The following is a 21,162-nucleotide window of genomic DNA, read 5'->3' on the forward strand; positions in this document are numbered from 1 at the left end:
CCCCTGCAGACAGTCACTCTTTGAACAATATTCTCTCATATTTTCTCCACACACACACACACACCAGATTTCTCCGCAGGATGACTCCAAATGTGGGCTTTTTACTGCTGAGTAATTTAAAACATTGCTGAGATCTTAGATGATAATTGTGACTGAAACAAGGCTTTATTGTTCTTATTGAAACCAAGCTCCCATAATGCCCGAGGGGCCGCTGGTCCTGGTTTGGTTTGGATGCCTCACAGAAACAAAGAACCACCTCACACTGAGTAGATAAAATGCAGTGAACTGATTCGGGTGTCATTATGGGTGTATAAATCTTGTGAATAAAAAAATTCAGTACTGCTGTTTCAGATTTTGCAGATGTTGTGCAAAGCCCTTGATTGATCACAGACAAGTATTGATTCGTTTTAAACTGTTGAGCTATAAATACAAACAAAGTGAGGATATGAAATGATATGAAGTACTGAAGAATTATTATTTTTACCTTCTTGAAAATAATTGCAATCTTAAAACTGATATTATCATATTTAGGAAAACAAATTAATTTACATTTACAGAAAATAAAAAAAAACCTGTGCAATATGTTCGAAAACTCCTCCACATCCTTAATGAAACCCCCATAAATTAACAAAACCGATGTCAAAATAGAAAAATGAGGTCACACAATAGATAATCAATCATCCATAGCATTTTACTGTGTAATCCAAACATAGCTTTCACTGTCCGCTGTAGGTCTGTAAACTCTGGCTGTGATGAAAGCCAGATGCTCATTTCTCCTTGAAACTTTTCGGCCAAACCTCCCCACGGGTCTGATCCCTCTGCCTGTGTACCAGGAGGCATCGATGTCTGGATCTGGACAGCAGAGACGATGAAGGGACATGAAAAGAAAGACAAATGTCTATATTATGCAAACCAACCATGGAATAGTCCATTATAGTAACAGAATATGAATTCATATTTGATCAGTGCTGCCTAGTTTGACCGTTTGATCGGAGTTCGCGAGTGATTGACAGCTGCCTCCGTTGAATGAACAGCCAATAGGAACGCTCTCTCTCCGAAATGACCTGTGATTGGCCAAAGTCTCCTGTCACGAGCTAGATTTTTTTTAAAGCCTGAAAACAGAGCCATGAGGAGGTGCATAAGTCTAGTTTCCTCTCAGAACACTTGAATTACAATATGCTGAAAGGTTATTATGGAATCTTTGCCCAATGAAGCAAAAAATATTCTGCCTACTGAAGCTTTAAATGTATGGAGGCCCAAAGTGCTCAAAATGAAATAATAAATAGTATATTTTGAAATCATAATAATAAAAAAATTAACCGGTATAATATGGCCATTGTAGTCTCATTTAATAATGCCATTTTGTGGTTGTTTTACATAATCATATATATATATAAAATATAAATGAATCAGTAATTGTAAAACTGGCAAAGTTATGTGATTGGTTATCCGACAGCCAATCAAAGACCGTGATGAAAAGTGGCATTGTGAATAAAGACAGAAATAGAAACGAATTTTGGAAAGAGCTCATTTTGAAATATAAACTGCTGGAATTGATTAAAAAAGGCCGACAATAAACTTTAGTAATGTGGAAAAAAGCCGCATAATTTAACGACTCATAATAAAATGAGTATTAAAATGTTTTAGATTATGTTCCAATTTCATGTTTATATTATATATATTTGTCTGTATTTATTCAGATTACTATTGGTTTCATAATTTCTTATTCATGTTGATTTTGAACATATAATTCACATCTTACTTCTGATACTCATCATGGAACGGTCTCGGTGACATCCACTCAGAGCTCGACTCAGCAGCAGCAACACAGCACAGAGCACTGCACACACCCGCATAGCAGCCCGACCTGGAGCCAAACAACAAACAGAAAAACAGTCACATCTGAACCCAGAACATGGTGTCAAATGTTAGTTTACAGCTGATATGAAGGACCATCAGAGCTAACACACACAGGAAATACAATTACTGGATTGATTCGATAGCAAATCACTGGAACTTGCAGAGTTCCCCGTCACATGCATGTAGTCTACACATTGGATCTCTCATTTAAAGATCCCTTTTGATGCTTAAGCACTAATTTCTGAAGGATTTTTTCTCCTTAATCTCTGGAGAAATCTCCTTAAATTGGCAGTTTAATCTCGTTAAACTGACTTTCTGGCTCCACTTTGGTATTACTGCAATACAATATTTGACCTGATTTTGCAACTCACAGGAATATTGAGCAAATGTGAAAAATTACCGTTTGGAAGATATTTTCTCGGATAGTTTGCCAAACCAAACTCCACTGACTGTTTCACTACCTCCCAGTAAAAACCGCCGGAGCTGAACAGGAGCAGGAATGATGACTGAACCAGAACAAATCCTTCTCTCCCTCTGGGTGTGAAAGAAGTGACGGCCTGTTGTAAATCCCAATGAGTGGACACAAGCAAATACTGTGGTGAGACTAAAAGACCAAAGACTGTGTTGTCTCTGAGCGAGCTCTCACCTGCTCGATGAGGTTGTGGTGTGTCAGTTTATCCGCTGTTCCATCACCTCTTTATATTCCAGCAGGAGGACGTGTTGATACTATGCTGATGTCATCCGCCTCTCAAGAACAATAAACCATACACAATATATCCTTATGGAGCTGCCCAATCTGTGTGCGACCTGGCTTTTATGACAATAGGAGTATTGGAAGGAGAAAATTACATATATAGTAAAAGGGAAATATAAAACTTTTAATAAGATTTGGGACTCATTCAGGGAATTTCTGGAGGGGGAACCCTTATAGTGATCTACTGTTCATTTTTTATTTTAATCTATTTTTTTTTTTTCCTCACAAAGATGTAATCTTAGCACCTTGTCAACAAGTACTACAGCAGAATGTGCCTTACTTACTTTATATTCAAAGTGCCTTTATGTGTTGTGTTGTTTTTTGTGCACCTTTTAAGTGTGTTTTTTTTGTTATGTGAAAAATTGTAATAAACATACACATACATATCTGAAAAAACAAACTATAGCAACATCGTTATGCTTTTTGTACTTCACATCCAAGAGTCATCTGTCAGTCAAACACTATCCGTGGTAATAATAAGATCCTTTTCAGTCAATTGTCTGTTAATGCATTTTACTGTAGGTGGTTCTCTTTTCTTTATGGCGGCCATCGCTAATCATGCTAACTACTCAGTTCTTCTTCTGTTTATTCCAAACCACAAGTACTTGCTTCAAATTTTGCAAATAGTTTACTTTGTGTCTGCCCAAGGGTTTCAAACAGTAAAGACATTTTCAGAAAAGCAAAAGTTTTCATAAAACCAACGCTATAATTATATATTGTGAGTCATGTTATTGATATGAACATGTTGTGTATTTCTACTTTAATATTTCTGTATTGTAAAATAGCCTCTGGAATGTCCATTTCCTAAAAGATCAAGGAAAGCATCAGTCGAGTGAACAGGGATGCTATCTTCCCTCTGGATTCATGTAAATGCATGACCAGCAACAACTAGAAAATATATAAGAGGAGGACTGTGTGATGATCTCACATCCAGGAACCATTACAGGCAAGTAGGAATGTTATCGGAAGCTGTCATCATTATATCAACAAACAAAGGCTGATTTGAGAGAGATAATGCAGTTCTGCTACAGGCTGAGGCAACAACGGCAAACACATGTAATGAAGAGCTGCTGTAGAAAATGCTGTTTGTTGTCGCACTGACTGTATGGTCACGAAGGTCACAAACTAGATTAGTAGTTAGTATTAAGTCAATTTATTTGTATAGCCCCAAGTGTTTCCCCCAAAACAACAATATTAGAGGAAAAAAGATAAAATGACAGCATCGGCTTAGTTTGTAAATAATTTAATAAGAGTAATCAGACAATGTTACTGTATAATTAGAATTACACTTATAATCAAAGTGAGTTTTAACTAAAAAAACACAGCAAAACAGGATACCATTTTAAAAATCTACAGATGGGTGACTCATTTAAGGAAAATCTGTGACTGTAAAGGCCATAGGATTTGATTAATATCATCCAGTGACCCCTTTGTAACCTGTGTGTTTATCCAATCTTTAATTTAGGTTTGTCCTTTAGTTTTAGTTCACCCGTCTGTATGTGCAAACAGTTAATGAAAGTCATTAAACAATCATCAAATCAAAAATCAGGCAATTTCTTTATCATCTATATGAAAAAAATGAACATGAACATTTATAAATGTATAATGTGCATCATTCACTTTCAAATAGTTCCTGAAATATCAGAAAGACTAATCATATACAGTATATTGTCAGTGTTATAGATTAACCACAAGACCCCATTTTTAGGAACATTTTCAAATGCAGTTTGAGTATACAGCTGTACCGCCTTATAAATAAGATACAAGTTAAAAGGACGGTTCAGATTTTTCATTTGGGTTTTATGAGGTACTTCTCCATAGTCAGTGTATTACCTACAGTAGATGACAGTTGGCATGCCCCCAGTTTGGCGAAACAGACAGGAGTACCAACACGAGAGCAAAGCAATGTACTGCTGTGGCAAATAGCCACTTAAAAAAGAAAGGCTCACCTAAAAAATCTGCCATCTGCTGTAGGTAATACACTGGCTATGGATAAGTATGTCATACAACCCCACTTCAAAACACCCAAAGTATCCCTTTAACATAAAACTACTGATTGTGTACAAGAGTAAAAAGTCCTTAAAGCTCTTATTGGTATAAATATATAAAGAAAATATTTTAAAATTCACAAGTATACTATAAATGCCTTTAGATATTGTGTCATAATACACACAAGCAATGTGCATCACTGTCTACATTTATTTGATTCATATACATCACAACAATATTAGAATATATATAAATACTGAAAAGAACTATAGGTGGATGAGTCCAACAAACACAAGGCTTTCATCCAGGAGACCGCTGTTGGTGTCCCGTGCGTCATGTTACAATCGGCTGTTCGTTCGTGTCCTAGTGTCATTTTCACTGTACAAATGTAGTAGTTTTAAGCCCAGTCATGTTGTTCTTTCCTAAACCTAACTATAGTGGTTTTGTTGCTTCTTTGTTTTGTTACGGTTGGTACGTTACGTTATGTTGTTACATTATTATTTGAACACAAACCATGATCTTTTTTCTAACCTTAACCAAGTAGTTTTGTTGCCTCAGCCTAACCAATCATTTCACAGCGTAAACCACGTGGCATTGCATTTCTGCAAGCGTGATACAAGGCTGATATGAAACGGATTTATGAAATGTATTTTTGCTTCAGAAACGTCGCCATTCAACGTATCTGTGGTTTGCAGAAATGTCTAATGCCAAAAAAATTTTTGGCGACCGGGTTGGTTTACAATGTTAACTGAGGTAATAAATCAAGTGAGAAGTATAGGCTCACTTTCTCATAGACTTCTCTTTGCAACCAGATGAGTCGCCCCCTGCTGGCTGTTAGAGAGAATGCAAGTTTAAGGTACTTCCGCATTGGCTTCACTTTTCAGAACCGGATGTTGCCGCCTGAGGCTTACTTGCTATGATATCATTCAAATTTTGATCTTTCTTCTTGAGTTGTAGTTTGTGATTGCACAGTTTTTGGACTGTCTGCAAATAGCATAATTTAAAATGTTGCTTTAATCTGGAAACATTTTAATTTGGTTTCAATGTTTTCATTTGTACCGTGTAAACAGTGGAATAAATAACTAGATTTCAGATTAAAACAGCAAATGTGAATGCTTTTGTGCATTAAGGCAAAGACAACTTGCAAGTTTACGGTACGGATCTAATCCAGTAAAATAACATAACAACATCACAGGGAAACTTTTAAATATAAATGTAAGCACTACCATCCCTGTTGACAGTCTCTGAAATTGAATTAGGAATCTCTTTCATTCCCAGCTGAATTTCAGTTTATCACAAACAGCAATAACACATGTGGTCATATGATGCTCAGCCTCCGTCTCATGAGCCCTGCGTCATTACCGGTTTCTGCAAACAGAGAGAGACAGACAGAAACAGATGATGATTGGCTCTTTATAATTAGATAGTCAATCATTTCGTGCTTTGATTGGGTTAATGAATTCATTGTTAGCCATGAAATCATTCATAGCAACTGAGACACAAACATAAATACATGAGTAACTACAAGGTCTATAATCTCTATGCTAACCTTAACCATAATGAGTCATTGTGTGAGATGTGAGGGTTGTGAGTGATTACCCAGGCGGAGGAAACAGGAAATTGACAACATATTTGAAGCACATTAAAGGGGAAATCAACCCCATTCATTGTTTCATCCTAAAATACAACAAGTGTTTAGAGAAGTCTATGGAGGGTGGTTACTGAGCAAATAGTGACAGTCAAAGGAAAATGAAAGCTTTCATTTATCAGTGATCTATAGACCCTTTACAGCCGACGTCATGATTACGTCATGGTGTTAGCTGGAGGCAAAACAAAGGAAAGACTGGAGGAAAATACGAATCACCTCAGAGTAATGGGCTAAAGTTACACGTCGATAATGTCATCTTGCTGCATTGTTGGGTGCCAGAATCCATATTGTACACATTTGAGCTGAAAAACTGTGTTTCAAGGCTCTAGCGATCTACAAAATCGGTGAAGTGTTTCAGAGATGGAGAGAAAATGTTGCCTTCTGCCAACCATAGCTGCAGCTGTGAGCCTTTGGCTGCGTTTAGTAATAGCTAAACTACGGCAACATTTTCTCTCCATCTCTGAAACGCATCGCCAATTTTGTAAGACTTTTTTTTTTTGTAAGTCAAAGTCTTAACACTAACACTCACGCTCCCTGAGAGTGAGTGACTATGCATATTCAGAGAAACTCGTATTTTCTTCAGCTATTGTTAAAGAAGCATTAGCCAACGTGTTATTCCGCCTTCACCTACTCAGAAAAATATGCCATCATGTTTACAACAGAAAAGGGGTTTTAGCTTCCTGGACTGCTTGAGACTGGACCTGCAGCTTGGATATTGTTGCATTTACTTCCCACACTAATAAAAGTTAAAGAGCTGTGAAAAGTAACTCATTCATGGTGGAGAAGATTTCGTATTAAACAGGATACACCCGAGAAGTATATTACATGGCTGTCTTTCAAATATTTATCATTAACTTTAAGTACTTTTCAGAAATTTGGCAGTCTAGCTAGTGACACCCCTCCAGACAGATACAGTATGTGTAATGCAAGAAAATGTGTTTTAAATTCTCATAATAGAAAACACATTAAGGTATTTAACAGTAAACAGACATGCACTGTTCATATTCATTGTTTCTTCCCTTATCTAATTCAAAATGTGATGGTTTTCAGTTGTTTTGGCAGGATCCATGCACTGTTTTTTTTTTTAAAGTCAGGCAAGGCAAGTGTAAAAGAATTAAACATAGTAATTAATACAAGTAATCAGAAAAAAGATTTGGTCCTTATCTAGTATAACGAATTAAGAAAAATTAAACAAGTTAATAAGCTTGAATAACGGAATAAAGTTGGCACATTGATCACACATTCTCAGTAATGCAAGACTTTCACATAATTTGCACATTTGATTGAAACAGAAAAAGCAAAAAATGAAAGGAAATACACTTATATAAAAGCGCCACAAAGCCTGAACGGAAACCAACCACGAGGTGATACACCAGCAGAAGAAGTCAAAGCCCAGTGTAACCAGTAAATGAAGAGTTTGTTTCCAACAATAAATCCATTTGGGAAAAAAAAAAATAGAGCGACATTTTTGGAAATACACTTATTTGCTTTCTCATCAAGAGATGAGAAAATCAATACCACTCTCAGACATGAGAGTGGTATTGATCTTCTCATCTATCTCTCGGCAATAACTTTCAATATCTTTAAGACAGACAATCCAGACTATTCTATTTTCTTTGTTGTTGCTATTAATACTTTTGTCAGTGTAGATGAGGCTTTTTTTCCCCAAATGGTAGCTATATAATGTTGGAACCAAACTGTTCCCTGCACCAAGCACCGTATAGCGGGGTCATACCGCACAGAGAGCCCTGGTCTTGGGCTTGGCCACTGGGTTCCTCTGTGTCAGGGAGCCCCTGTAGAGGGAGTTCCTCACAAACCTGTCCACCTGGCCTGCAAACATACAGCAATTACATCGTACATCCATGTTCTACTGGCTCTCTATTTTTAAACTTAGTACAGTTATGAAGACAGATTGTAGTTTCCTCTGTAATTTTGTTACAAACCTAAAATTGTAAAATTCCCAAAGGGAGACTAACAATAATTGGGAAAGTGAATTAGAGGCGTTCAGTCCTCCCTTAACAACAATACTTGAGTCCAAATTGCCCCAGTCGAGCTGCTCAGAGGCAATGACCTCCTGTAAGGTTAACAAATGTTTTTCTATTCCCACTATTCTGGCTCAAAATATTCTCGCAGTAGTACAAAATATGCCTGTGGGACTTCTGCATGTGGATTATTTGATTATCTGACATACGGCTGGGAAAATGAAAGCTGTAGTACAATAAGACACAGTATTCACTAGCTCACAAAACAGATCATCATGTTCTCTGAGTTTAACAAGGTTAAGATGTTTTGAGTCAGACCGAAGGCCCTGGGGATCGTGCTCAAGGGCAGCAGTGGCGGTTCTTACTTGTGGGAAAGACGTGGGAATGTCTTCTTGCTTGGATCGGGATTGCAGACTAGAAGACACCAAAGAAGATAACAAACAGAAAAAGAAAAAAACGAGAATGTGAGAAATATATGGCCTATCAGCCATTTTGGCTCCTAGGAGGGTAGAAATATTTATCAGAGACAGATCTGCTGAGGAGATGGAAATTATCTTATTGGTTGGTTTGAATCTAAGATGGCGGGGCCAACTGGAAGTCATACTCAGGACCACAATGTCAAGTCGTTAAAGCTGTAGTCGGTAACTTTAATAAAAATAACTTTTTGTCACATTTGCTATATATCACTATATCCTGACACTAGTACATGAAACAGATAACATGTGAAAAAAATCAGTTTCCTCTGCCTCCTTTTAGTGCTCCTAATAGTGCTCCTAAAGATTCCACCGTGCCCAAAGGAAAACAACCAATCAGAGCTGAGGAGTCTCTACAGCAGCTGTCAATCACTGCTCGCCAAGCTCATGAACTCCAATCAAACTCAAAATCAAATTCTCAGGAAAGAAAAACTGAAATATTCATCTGTTTTCATTCATGCGACAACTGTACAGTACCAGAAACAGGTCGAGACAGCGAAAAGGAAAAAAGATGTGAAATATTTACATACATAGGGAGAAATGCGAGTCTCCCGGGAAAATCTGAGGGTTGGCAATTATGGCTCGGCTTCTCAAAATAACTCAGATTTTATACAATATGAAAAGTATTTTATATATGCCAACATTTTCATATAATGATTTTAAACAGCTGTCTCAAAACCTCTGACTTAAGACTCAAATAAAATAAATGTCTTTACCCTTCTTCTTTTATCCACTTGCATGCCGGCAGCGCCCAGGGCAGCAATCCTGTCCTCTATGTAAAATACCTTGGGGATAAAAAGAGAGACAGTGACTGTGCACACTGTTCTGTCTCTTCGAAACAAATCTTATATCAATAAGCTTCACTAAGCTTCTGGTTTTTCCTTACCTCACTCTGGGCGTTCTGGACGTTGGCAGCTGCTTGAGCTACCTGGTCCTCCAGCTCAACCAGTAAGGCTGTTGAGCCTTTGAAGCTTGCCTTTGACCCCTCCTCTAGGGGGTGCCACTTCCTCTCCAGGCTCTCTGTTAACTGGTTTGTCTACAAGAATGTGAGGAAATTAAAAAAAAAATGTTAATTTGTTTTTCACATAAAAAATTCATCAAACTCTTTTTTGTGGCTGCTGGGGCATGTTATGCCTTCATTTAAGAATCAACGGTAGAGAGATGACAGGAAATGATGAGAAAAAGAGGCATGACAAGCAACAAAGGTTCCCGATGGACTCAACAGTCGGGGATTTTCACGGTCAGTGCTTTAACCCCGAGGCCACCAGTGAACCCTGACCAGACTCTTGTTTGAACATAAAATCCCATTAATTATTTAATTACTGAAAAGAGAGTTGACACCTTGGAACACTGACATGATAAACAGTATTTCAGGCAACTAAAGTTTTGGTGTATCCTTCATTAGCATGCAACATTGTAACTATGTGCTTGTGTCCTATGTTTAAATTCTTGCAGCAGCAAATATTTGACAAGTTTGACAAGTTTATTATTCAACTATAAAAAGATCCTGCTCAGTACATATTTTAGTTACAATTCTTTAAAAATATTTAATGTACTATTATTTGATATTTCAATGATTTGTTTACGTAAAAAAAGAAGCCAATCAGCCAATATATCATTATCTCATTTCAAATAGATGTTTTTATTTAAAGCCAGAGTTGGCAATATTCAAAATAATGTTTGATATATTTGTTGAAATTCTCATTACATCCCGACAGCAATCAATAAATTGTTCTGACCAAAAAAAGAAGAAGATTGGATCACCTGCCTGCCTGCATTGCGCGTCACCAGAGTCTTCCACACGCTGCTAGCTTGACAGCTGTGAGAACTAACAATAGTCATGTTTGATGTTTATGTTCATAATGATAATTTTAGGGGAGTGTATTCGGAGGGCGGCCTGACGGGACGGACTGTCAGTGTTGCTGACTTGGTGACCTTCTCTCTAGATTTAGGGACTTTTGGAGCTAGTGCTGCTGGCTACTTTCATTGGAAAAGAGTCGGTAACACTGGGCTGGGTTCTTTGGTTGAATCATTTTTAAAATCTAGCTTACTTATTGCTAGTTTCTTAACATTACCGATTGAAACTATGTGTTCAGAGTATTTTCAGAAAATGATTGTTTAGCATTGGCTCTTGTCTTGTGAATGTGTACTTTCCGTCAATTTCCAACCATTCGTCACACATTTCATTTTTAACAGTTTTGGAAAACGCCAACAAATAACGTGGTCCTGTTGGAGGACTTGTTATGAAGCAATAGTTTGATGAAACGTCCGAAGGAACCTTATCTGAAAGGATGAATTTTTCAAGTCAGCCATATCATGTAAACTACAACAACCTCAGCTGCAGCAGCAAAACGAGGTCCTAGTATTTATTATATAAACAGCATCTTATCCTGTGAAGGCAAGTTGTCATTCAAAGTTCACTATAGTAAATGAAGCAGAAAAAGCTATTTGGGTTGATAATAAGCAGAACAAAGGGGCTGCTGGGAGATCAGAGGTTGATAACAGTTGACCTTTGCGCCCTTCAGGGATACTGGAAACAAGACAGTCATGCTGCAACAGCTTCACCAGTTTATCAGGTTAAAACGTCAGAGGAATGTGTTCTCCAAGCTAGTGTTATGTGATACTTTAAACCCTGAAGAGAGGGCATGCAGTTTGAACTGGTCTGTTGTAAAGTGATGTAAAAAAAACCACAGTATCATTACTCACCAGAGCACTGTTAGCCTTGTTACTTTTAAGGGAAATAAATGCCAGTGAAAACAGCACAGGCAGCTTAGCACAGCAACTAAGAAGGCGCTATTTTACTAGTCTATTCTGTGTTTCAGGAAATCTGGGAGCGATGGCTGCAAAGGAAAAATAAATGCTAAGGCTGAGTGACTTGATTTATGACTACAACATGTGCTTCAAGTGGATTCCTGCAGAAGTGGTATGGAACTTCATGAGCCAGGCTGTTTTCTTAAAGCACAGAATGTGCAACAGGCCAGATGTGCAGTATATGTTTCTGATGAACTTTCTGGCAAATTCAAATACTTGTGTTGTGAATACAGACTTTTATTTCCCTCTGCTGGTGTTTTGCTCATTTAATCATTAATCGCTACCTTCTGAGAGTCGGTCAGCTGAGGCTGCTCTTCCTCAAGTCTGCAGAGAACGATGCTCGTTCTGGATGTGGGTCTGGTGGGTATTCTGGTGGGCTTGGCATCCCCCTCTGGGCTCCTCCACGCTGGGATCTCTTGGGAGGAATGTGGCCCATTGGGCTCGTCCTCATCAGAGGTTAGGCTGTGGTCGCTAATGTTGTCCGTCATCTCGTGCAGCTTCTGTCTCAGTCGCTGCTCCTCTAAGTCCACTTCCTCACACTGAGGGAGAGGAGAGGTGCTGTTTGGAGTCAGAGGAGCCTGGCTGGTCTGTAGGAACAGAGCAGAGAATATGTGGCTAAGACAAATCATGCCTTTATTGAAAGTTTATATAGAGTGGTGCAGAGGTTTTAACATTTTGTTCTACATAAAATACATTAGTAAATATCCCACTCGGCAATTTTGAAACTTTTATAACAAGTAGCTAAGTGAAACTACTAAACGTCATCACTAACGTTAGCTTTTTACTTCTGGCGATTGCATTTACACTTAAAAAATCATAAAAGTGGTGTTCATTTGTGAAGATTATCTTAAGGAACTAAATTTGTAAGTATCATAATAATCATCTGTTTGCCACAGAGCTTATTTTCTGCAATGATCCTAAACCCAATGGAAAAATTGCATTAACTTCCGAGTTGGCCTACAAAAATATGTCATCCCCAGAGCACTCTATTTTGTGTCTTTGTTTGATTTAAATTGCGTTGCTTGAGTGAAAGCAGTCGGCACAATGCCTCAGGGATTAAGCAAGATGAATAGCATGGTAACTACATTTTCATTTATAATACTGTACTATAATACCAGCAATCGTCTGGGCTTTCAACCACCGCAAATGTAAACCCATCCAAGGCAATATGAGACGCTCGGAGAAACTGCTCCGGAAGTCAGGTGACATAGTATAAAGAGCGACAAAGTCTGCGTAAGGATGAGGACGGAGTGGTTGGATGGGTCAAAAAACAAAGGACTTTCACCCAGGAGACCAATGTTAGTGTCCCGTGTGAAACCAAAAGTCAACGTTGACTTATTAACCTAAAACAGGAAGTAGCAGGTCTAGAAGACGAATAGATGGATCATAACGTACATGGATACATGACAAGTACGAGTAACTCTCCTGTTACACTAATCAGATGGACATTAACACACACGTGTTGCGTGCACTCTGCTCCGACAACACCGGCGATACATGTGCTATATGCAAATTGATTTAAGCTGTGCATGCTTCACCACAACAGAGAGGAAGAGTCACGAGTCTATCAAGCATGGCTCTCATTTGAAGCAGAATAGCCACTAATTACCAGGCGAGCTTCGTTTACGGTTTGCTGTTTTTGTGGGTTGGCTCATTATCTGATGATATTAGTGTGGATTTCAGAACCCAATAAAAAACAGACACCAAACCCACATGAGACATCACCGTTAATGAGAGGACTATGAGCTGCAAATAAAATACCTCGTTATGAGGAGGGAGCAGCATTATCTAAAATCAAAATAATCAAATAAATAAAGCCTCAGGTCATGTTTCTCTTTAGCAGCAGGTTAGAAGAAAGGTAACATGCATTCACAAGGTTGAACTGTTTAAACTACACTGAGAAAGTTGACGCTTAAAGCTGCATTGATTTATGTTTTTTTGGCCACTTGGGGGCCGTAATAAGCTGCAAACATGACACTGACATATGATCACTGTGTAAAGCTGACATGTGTTTGTCATTAAGGAGCAACTCCTTTCCCTTTACACATAGCCATTCGAGCCACTGTTCATATGGAAATATTTATAAATGCAGCATTACACTCTTAAACCCGAACAACATTACTGTCTTTCAGGGGCTGTAGCAGGCTCAGAGTGAAGATACTGGTATCATATGAGACTAGATAACCTAGGCATCTATTGGCATGTCAGGTTAGCTTGTCGGGAGGAGGCCAAATAACTCTCCAAAGCCAAATTTTGGTGAGGTAAAAACTGGCATGGCCATATTCACAGGGGTCCCTTTACCTACGACCTCAAGATATCTGAATGAAAATTTTTGAATGCAGTATAATGTGTTTTTTATGCCTATTCTAAAAATGGTGTGTTTGAATATTTCTGCATACTGGGGTCCATAAACAGTCCTGGGATAGGATAAATTGGGTATCTCTGCAAAGCTGAGACTCTTGTGGATCCAATGAGCCCAACTGTATTCATGTGTGATGATGTTAGTCCCCATAGTAGCCATTTCATACAGTGAGACAATTTTTTGAAATTTGACTTCACTGTATAAAATGACCTGTTGTGACCTCTAGGATAATCAGAGCCTCATGAAACTTTACAACCACAAACTACAGACCTAGAGCATTCAGAGGATGGATGGCTTTCCCTAGGTAGATTGACAATAAGGGGGTTTCTGAGCAGTTTACACAACAGCCATCCAATTGCCATCCAATTGCCATCCAATTGCCGAAAAATGCAATTCTTGCAGAAATCTCCAACTGTCAAAGGTTTTTGATCCCAAATCACAGCATGAATTTTTCTATGGTGTTCGTCAAGGTTTTGGTGTCTTAATGTGGTATTTTGGAGGGATTGGTAAAAAACTGTTAAATTTAGCACCAAATCTGTGTAACAAATGATATCAACCCAAAAATTGCCGCAGCAAATTATGAGACCTAATAGAGCATGGGGATGGCTATCATATACTTCTATCATAATGTTCTTATATACTCTAAACTTTCAACATTTGAAAAGGTGCCACACCAAAACACATTGTTTATTACAGATTAATGACTAGAAGAACTTGCATACATTTCTGTGGCCAGTAAAGTGCATGGTTCATATTTCACGTGTAGTTTAATATAACTGAGTATTTGTTGCTCACTCCTCTATTGTTAGGATGTTACTTTCTACTTTGCCACAAACTCATATGTAATGAGACCAGCTGGAAACAAAGCACTAATCACAGTCCCTGTTGCTATGGTTATATAAGCATGTTGTTGCCAGCTGTTTTAATGTTTTTTTGGTTTAAACTTTCATTCTCTTCCTCATATAATTCCCAAAGCCTCCTTCTGCAACAGCTGGGCTTTGCGATTTGATGATGATTATGATGATTATTTGGCAACTGCGGTGTGATATTTAATGGATTTACCTCATCATATGTTGAGGTGACCGTCTGCTCCAAATGGTTCAAAAGGGTCTCAATGGCTGACATGCGTCTGTTCAGGTCAGTGATCTGGAGAAAGACAGGGAGAGTCAGGGAGGCTACAGTCAGATGATGAAGGCAAGATAGGATAAAGAAACGTTAGCAGATTTCAGAAGCATAGAAAATTGATTGTATTAAGAAACATAAATTGGAGAACTCAAGACAAGAAATGACAAAACACATGTATTAATAGTTTCAAAACAAGATGTACAGTTGATAGTTTACATGATGCTGTTATGAACAGCAAGCCATATGATATCAATTTCACTCAGACTGAACAAATCAAACATCATCAGAGTCTGAGCTCTGAGCCAAATCACCTCCTCTCCAAATCTGATTTCAATGTAATTGAGAGGGTCCGCTCGAAAATGACTTGGATGGAGCCACAACAGTCCAGATGCAGAGAGAGAGGAAGTTAAAAAACTAAAAATGATACTGTGTACTATTGATGAAATAAAAGAAATGTTCTCTTGGATAATGGGTCATAATTTGGACTGTTAAAGTTAACGTGATAATAACGCGTTAACGCAACTTTGTTTTAACGCCACTAATTCCTTTAACGCATTAACACAACTTTTTAGGTTGTAGCGGGCTCAGTTTTAAAGCCAGAGTGAAGATACTGGGATCGTATGAAAACCTAAGGAATCCATTGGTACCAACCAATGTCATACTAGCTTGTGGGGAAGGACGCTAAACAATGCTCCGAACGTATGATACATTTAGGTGAGGAAAAACTGGCATGACCATTTTCAAAGGGGTCCCTTGATCTCTGACCTCAAGATATGTGAATGAAAATGTGTTCTATGGGTACCCACGAGTCTCCCCTTTACAGACATGCCCACTTTATGATAATAAGATGCAGTTTGGGACAAGTCAGAGTCAAGTCAGCACACTGACACACTGACAGCTGTTGTTGCCTGTTGGGCTGCAGTTTGCCATGTTATGATTTAAGCATATTTTGTTATGCTAAATGCAGTACCTGTGAGGGTTTCTGGACAATATTTGTAATTGTTTTGTGTTGTCAATTGATTTCTAGTAATAAATATATACATACATTTGCATAAAGCAGCATATTTACCCACTCTCATGTTGATAAGAGTATTAAATACTTGACAAATCTCCCTTTAAGGTACATTTTGAACAGATAAAAAATGTGCGATTAATTTGCGATAATCATGCGATTAATCGCGTTTAAATATCGTAATCGATTGACAGCCCTAGACACAATGCAATAACACCTTTTAGGGGTCCCTGGGTACAGAAACAATCAGGAAGTCAAGAAGACATGAGACATACAGTATCTTGGAAGTTAAAGGGACTTTCTTGCCTGAGGAAGTGCCTCTCAAACAAACAGTTCCTCTCAGACTATGTTGAAATCCCGCCTCTCTAATCCGCTTATTCCTAGGATTCGAAGACCTAAACCATGACCATGATCCTATGCCTAACCTAACCCGCCTATTTTTATTTTTATTTTACCTTTATTTATTCAGGGGGAGGTTCACTGAGAGCAATGCTCTCTTTTTCAGGAACGCCCTGATCACATTCACACAGTTACACATTCACACCTGGAAGCTGCCCAGTACAACCACAGTTTGATCTTCTGGAGCGGTTGGGTATAAGGGCCTTGCTCAAGGGCACATCAGTAGTGGTAATGAGGGAGGGGCAGGCGCTGCTTTTCACTTTCCCCACCGAGATTTATCCTGCCGGTCTGGGGGATTGAGCCAGCGACCTTCCAGCCTCAAGCTCGCTTCTCTAACGGCCCGATAACCTCATCATTATGAAGACCTATAGGCTCATCATTATAGGTGCTGGGGGCACCCTGTTTATACAGCTGTATTTTAGAAGCATGTCTGTTCCATCAGACACGTGTGAGACGGATGACTGAAAAAGACTGAAAGGCCTCCTGTGCTGACACGCCATAGCACAGTCAGTCCAAAATGTCCCTTAGGTCTTCAGTTGGGTTGAGATCTGGATCTGGACATGAAAGCATTCAGTGAGCCCTCGTATCTTGGAAGCCTCCATTGTTGTGCATCTCTGCTCATTTATTCCTTTTATTTGTCATTCGTCTGTATATTAAACGTGTAAGCACTTCTTGACTCATGCATGCCGATGTCTTGTCCAACAAACACAATCAAATTGGATACATCAGTTGACTTTCAGCCTCGCTTGGCGACTTAAATGTTTTCCAGATCAGAATCAAGCGGGGAAGCGTATGCAGGAGGAGTGGAAAGCGCAGCCAATGCAAAATATCACGGCTGTTTTTGATATCTGACTGGCACATGTTATCTGCAGTATCCTGTTTGTGTTTCTCAGTCAGTGTGTTGCCCAGCTGTGAGTCAAATTCGCCATGACACCAGATATCAAAGGTGAAATTCAGCACAGGCCAGGTGGGACTGATAACACCGGTCCTTTTATTGTCATGGCCGCCTTCCACCACAGAGCTTAATCACTTCCTTTGTTTTCATATTCCTTATCTTTAATAACTACAAAGAACATCTTTTGTTTCGGAGGATCCGAGTTATACCTAAAAAATTAACATTAAAAAGGGAAAATTCCCAGATTTTCAACCATATCTTTATCTGAGTATGTATATACTGTGAAACACGGCTGCCTATGTTCTCGGTGTCTTTGGGGCGCAGCTGCAAAATCTGTTGTTCTTCCTGCATCCAGTGATGTGAACGTGACGTCATTGGAGGCAAGAAAGAGCTACAGTGCTACTTCAGCTTTGGTAGCTGTGGGGCGCAACGCCTTGTATTGCAAACTAGTTACGTTTCCAACAGCAAAAAAGCATCCCAAAATATGAGCTCAGACAATGTTATGGTTGAGGATTTTCTTTACAGTTTTTGGCTGACTTGCATATAGCCCCCTTTTCTGTTACTAAACATGACGAAGTATTGTGTGGGTGGAGCGTTAAGTGGAGGCAGAATAATTCTCTGAACACGTTAGTTAACGCTGGCTAGCAAGTTTTGTTGGCTTGTTTTTTTTTTTTTAACAATGGCTGAAGAAAATACGAATTTCTCTCAATATGTTCAGTCACTAACTCTCCGGGACCGCGAGTGTTAGTTGAGAGTTAACATTAACCAATGGGACCAGATAGCGGACCCCTACGACGCTGGCAGACTAATTTTACTTCGGGAGGAGAGGACGACTGACACCTAATGCCTGCGCTCCTCTCGGCGAAGTGGCCGAGGAGTGAGGCAGAGGGACCATTAGACCCAGCACTGCTGTTGGGATTATTTTCCAGTGTTGTATGACAGTATGGTGGAATTAACAAACTAGCAAGCCTGTTTGTTCGTATCCCCTGTTCACAATGTTCCGTGTCATTTTCACTGTTCAAACGTAGTAGTTTTAAGACTAACCTGTTGTTTTTTCCTGAACCTAAGCAAGTGTTTTTGTTTACTTTACAACAGAGCAGCAGAGAGATACAGTGGGGGGAAACAGTGTAGAGCCGGTTCACATCTTACTCTGAATTGAGGATTTATTTCGATCAAACCAGAGTACTAACAGACTAATGGTTTTGGTGAGTTTTATTTTGTTTCTGTTCAGTTTGAATGAAGTGTGTTTTACAATGCGTTAACAAGGCAATTATGTCGTTTAGTTAGTTTGGTTTAGTTCATGAGAGAAATAGAGTATTTTTCTGTTTAGGTGTAATAATTAGGGCTGTCAATTGATTAAAATATTTAATCACAATTAATCGCATGATTGTCCATTGTCCATTAATTGCACATTTTTTTATCTGTTCAAAATGTACCTTACAGGTAGATTTGCCAAGTATTTAATACTCTTATCAACATGGGAGTGGGCAAATATACTGATTTATGCAAATATATGAATATATTCATTATTGGAAATCAATGAACAACACAAAACAATGACATATATTGTCCAGAAACCCTCACAGGTACTGCATTTAGCATAAAAATATGCTCAAATCATAACATGGCAAACTGCAGCCCAACAGGCAACAACAGCTGTCAGTGTGTCAGTGTGCTGACTTGACTATGACTTGCCCCAAACTGCATGTGATTATCATGAAGTTGGCATGTCTGTAAAGGGGAGACTCGTGGGTACCCATAAAACCCATTTTCATTCACATATCTTGAGGACAGAGGTCAAGGGACCGCTTTGAAAATGGCCATGCTAGTTTTTCCTTCGCCAAAATTTAACGTAAATTTGGAGCGTTATTTAGCCTACTTCACCAAGCTAGTACGACATGATTGGTACCAATGGATTCCTTACGTTTTCTAGTTTCATACGATGCCAGTATCTTCACTGTAGCTTTAAAATGAGCCTACTACAACCTCTGAAAAATTGCATAATGCGTTAAAGAAATTAGTGGCGTTAAAATGAATTTGCATTAACACGTAATTATCGCGTTAACTATGACAGCCCTAATAATAATATTTCCTTTATTGAAATTTTGTGTGTTTATTTTGTTTTGAGTTTATTTATTTTGTTTATTGTGTAACACAGCAAACTCTCAGCTTGTATGCAATCCATCCTGGTACATGTAGGCAAAGCTGGCACGGCTCCACAATAGGAGAACTCAGCTTTCTGTTAGTATAGCATGCACTGGGGAATTTATTTCTTCAGTGGACTATATTTTTCATCAACACTGATTGGACATCCACATAAAAGATAGCGAATGTTTCCTTTAAGTTCCACAGCCTGTCTGAATCAACTCAAAGACACCCGACTGTAGGGCACATGAGGACATCAGGATTTCTGACAGCAGTGAGAAAAGCAGCCAAACTAATGGTGAACAAAGTCTGTTTTTTATTTGCTTCCCATGAACACAACAGCAACAGTTGTCGGGATCATTTCCAGTGACTGAGTTGTATATCACATTAATAGACACTGATGTAATGTATGTAACCCCCCCTCTGATCCAGCAGCTGTCTCCACCCACAACTCAACGTGTCAGCCGGATGAACTTGTGTGTGTGTATTAGAGGTCCAACATGTGCCGCTAGAAAGACCTGGAATATCAAAAGGAAAAAAAAGAAGTTTGCTAGCTGTTGTCTTTCAGAAATGTGACTCAAAACCACAATTAATTATTGTCCAGATCATAAATAGTTCGGTTTATACCCGATCCTTCTTACAACCCAAACAGGGCACGATTAGATTATAGTTTTAAGAGTTTTCTTTATGGTCTTATCATGGCCTTTATTGCTAATTTTAATGATGCAAATTCCTTCCATCGCAGCATTTTGCAGTAGGCTCAGAGCTATACCATGTGGTCAAATGTTGCTAGTTGATTTTTTTTTTACTTTGTCCTTAGTCGACCCTTTTGTCCAAACACTTTTAGTTTGATTCCCAAGCTAGAATAGTAATATTAAAAAATGATTCAAGATGATTCAGTGTGTTCCCTACCAACATGTCAAATAAAAAGGTTTTTTAGAGACTTTCAAACTGTGCCAAGGAAAAAAAAAAGTCTTGCGCGTTAAACTTTTACGATAAATCAATAAAAACCATATGGGTTGTGTATACATCAGTAAAGTTAATTGATATCAGACAGAACATCTGCAGTGGTGGGAATTGATTGTGTAAGATGGATTCGGGCCATACCCCATGCAGTTTCCTTTGTGTTTTCTTGTCTTTAACCCTTCCCTGTGTTTCTAGTACTTCTAGACTGTGTCTCTCTCTCTCTCTATTTTCATTTCTCAGTTTGTACATTCTTGATTCCTTTCCTCGCCTCCTCACCTACCTTATTGTCATAGACTACAGACGTTAACAACTCAAAATAAATAGATTGTATTTAGGATCAAACAAAATATACTCTTGTCTAATCTAGAAGATGGTAGATACTGTATGTTCATTTATCGCAGTGTTTTATATTCATATCTATACAACATATATTTAGTATTTTTTACCCCTATCAGCAGCTATAACCCCATAATATATTATATCTTCAACTGCGCAATATTGACTTAACAGTACAATAATTTAGTGCAATAATTCAGCTATCCAATAATGTGGTTTACTCTGGCATTAACACTGCATTTATTTATACGGTACATTTAAACAAAGAATTCTTATTTATTTATACTATTCTTGCATTTTTTTTTATGCATGTATTTATATTATTGCATTTATGCATTATATGCATAGATCCTATTTTTCAGCATTATTATTTCTACTCTAGAATGGGAGCAAAACGTAACTCAA

At 38.4% G+C, this 21,162-nt stretch overlaps 1 protein-coding gene across 3 annotated transcripts in view; it reads right to left on the minus strand.

The window, feature by feature from the left end:
• Window positions 1–5,028: 5,028 nt before the first annotated feature.
• Window positions 5,029–21,162, minus strand: part of mlphb (melanophilin b) — a 52,004-nt gene continuing 35,870 nt past the window's right edge. For 2 of the 3 annotated variants that reach the window (XM_074658470.1, XM_074658468.1), the window contains 7 exons: window positions 14,942–15,025; window positions 11,802–12,104; window positions 9,593–9,742; window positions 9,423–9,491; window positions 8,599–8,647; window positions 7,987–8,081; window positions 5,029–5,971 (listed from right to left, as the gene is read on the minus strand). In XM_074658470.1, coding sequence (XP_074514571.1) covers window positions 5,945–5,971; window positions 7,987–8,081; window positions 8,599–8,647; window positions 9,423–9,491; window positions 9,593–9,742; window positions 11,802–12,104; window positions 14,942–15,025 — 777 coding nt within the window. In that variant the 3' untranslated portion in view covers window positions 5,029–5,944. The remainder of the gene's footprint in view (window positions 5,972–7,986; window positions 8,082–8,598; window positions 8,648–9,422; window positions 9,492–9,592; window positions 9,743–11,801; window positions 12,105–14,941; window positions 15,026–21,162) is intronic. The other variant, XM_074658469.1, reaches the window with a different exon arrangement.

The sequence above is a fragment of the Sebastes fasciatus genome, chromosome 14, assembly GCF_043250625.1.
Source record: "Sebastes fasciatus isolate fSebFas1 chromosome 14, fSebFas1.pri, whole genome shotgun sequence".
NCBI classification, from domain to species: domain Eukaryota; kingdom Metazoa; phylum Chordata; class Actinopteri; order Perciformes; family Sebastidae; genus Sebastes; species Sebastes fasciatus.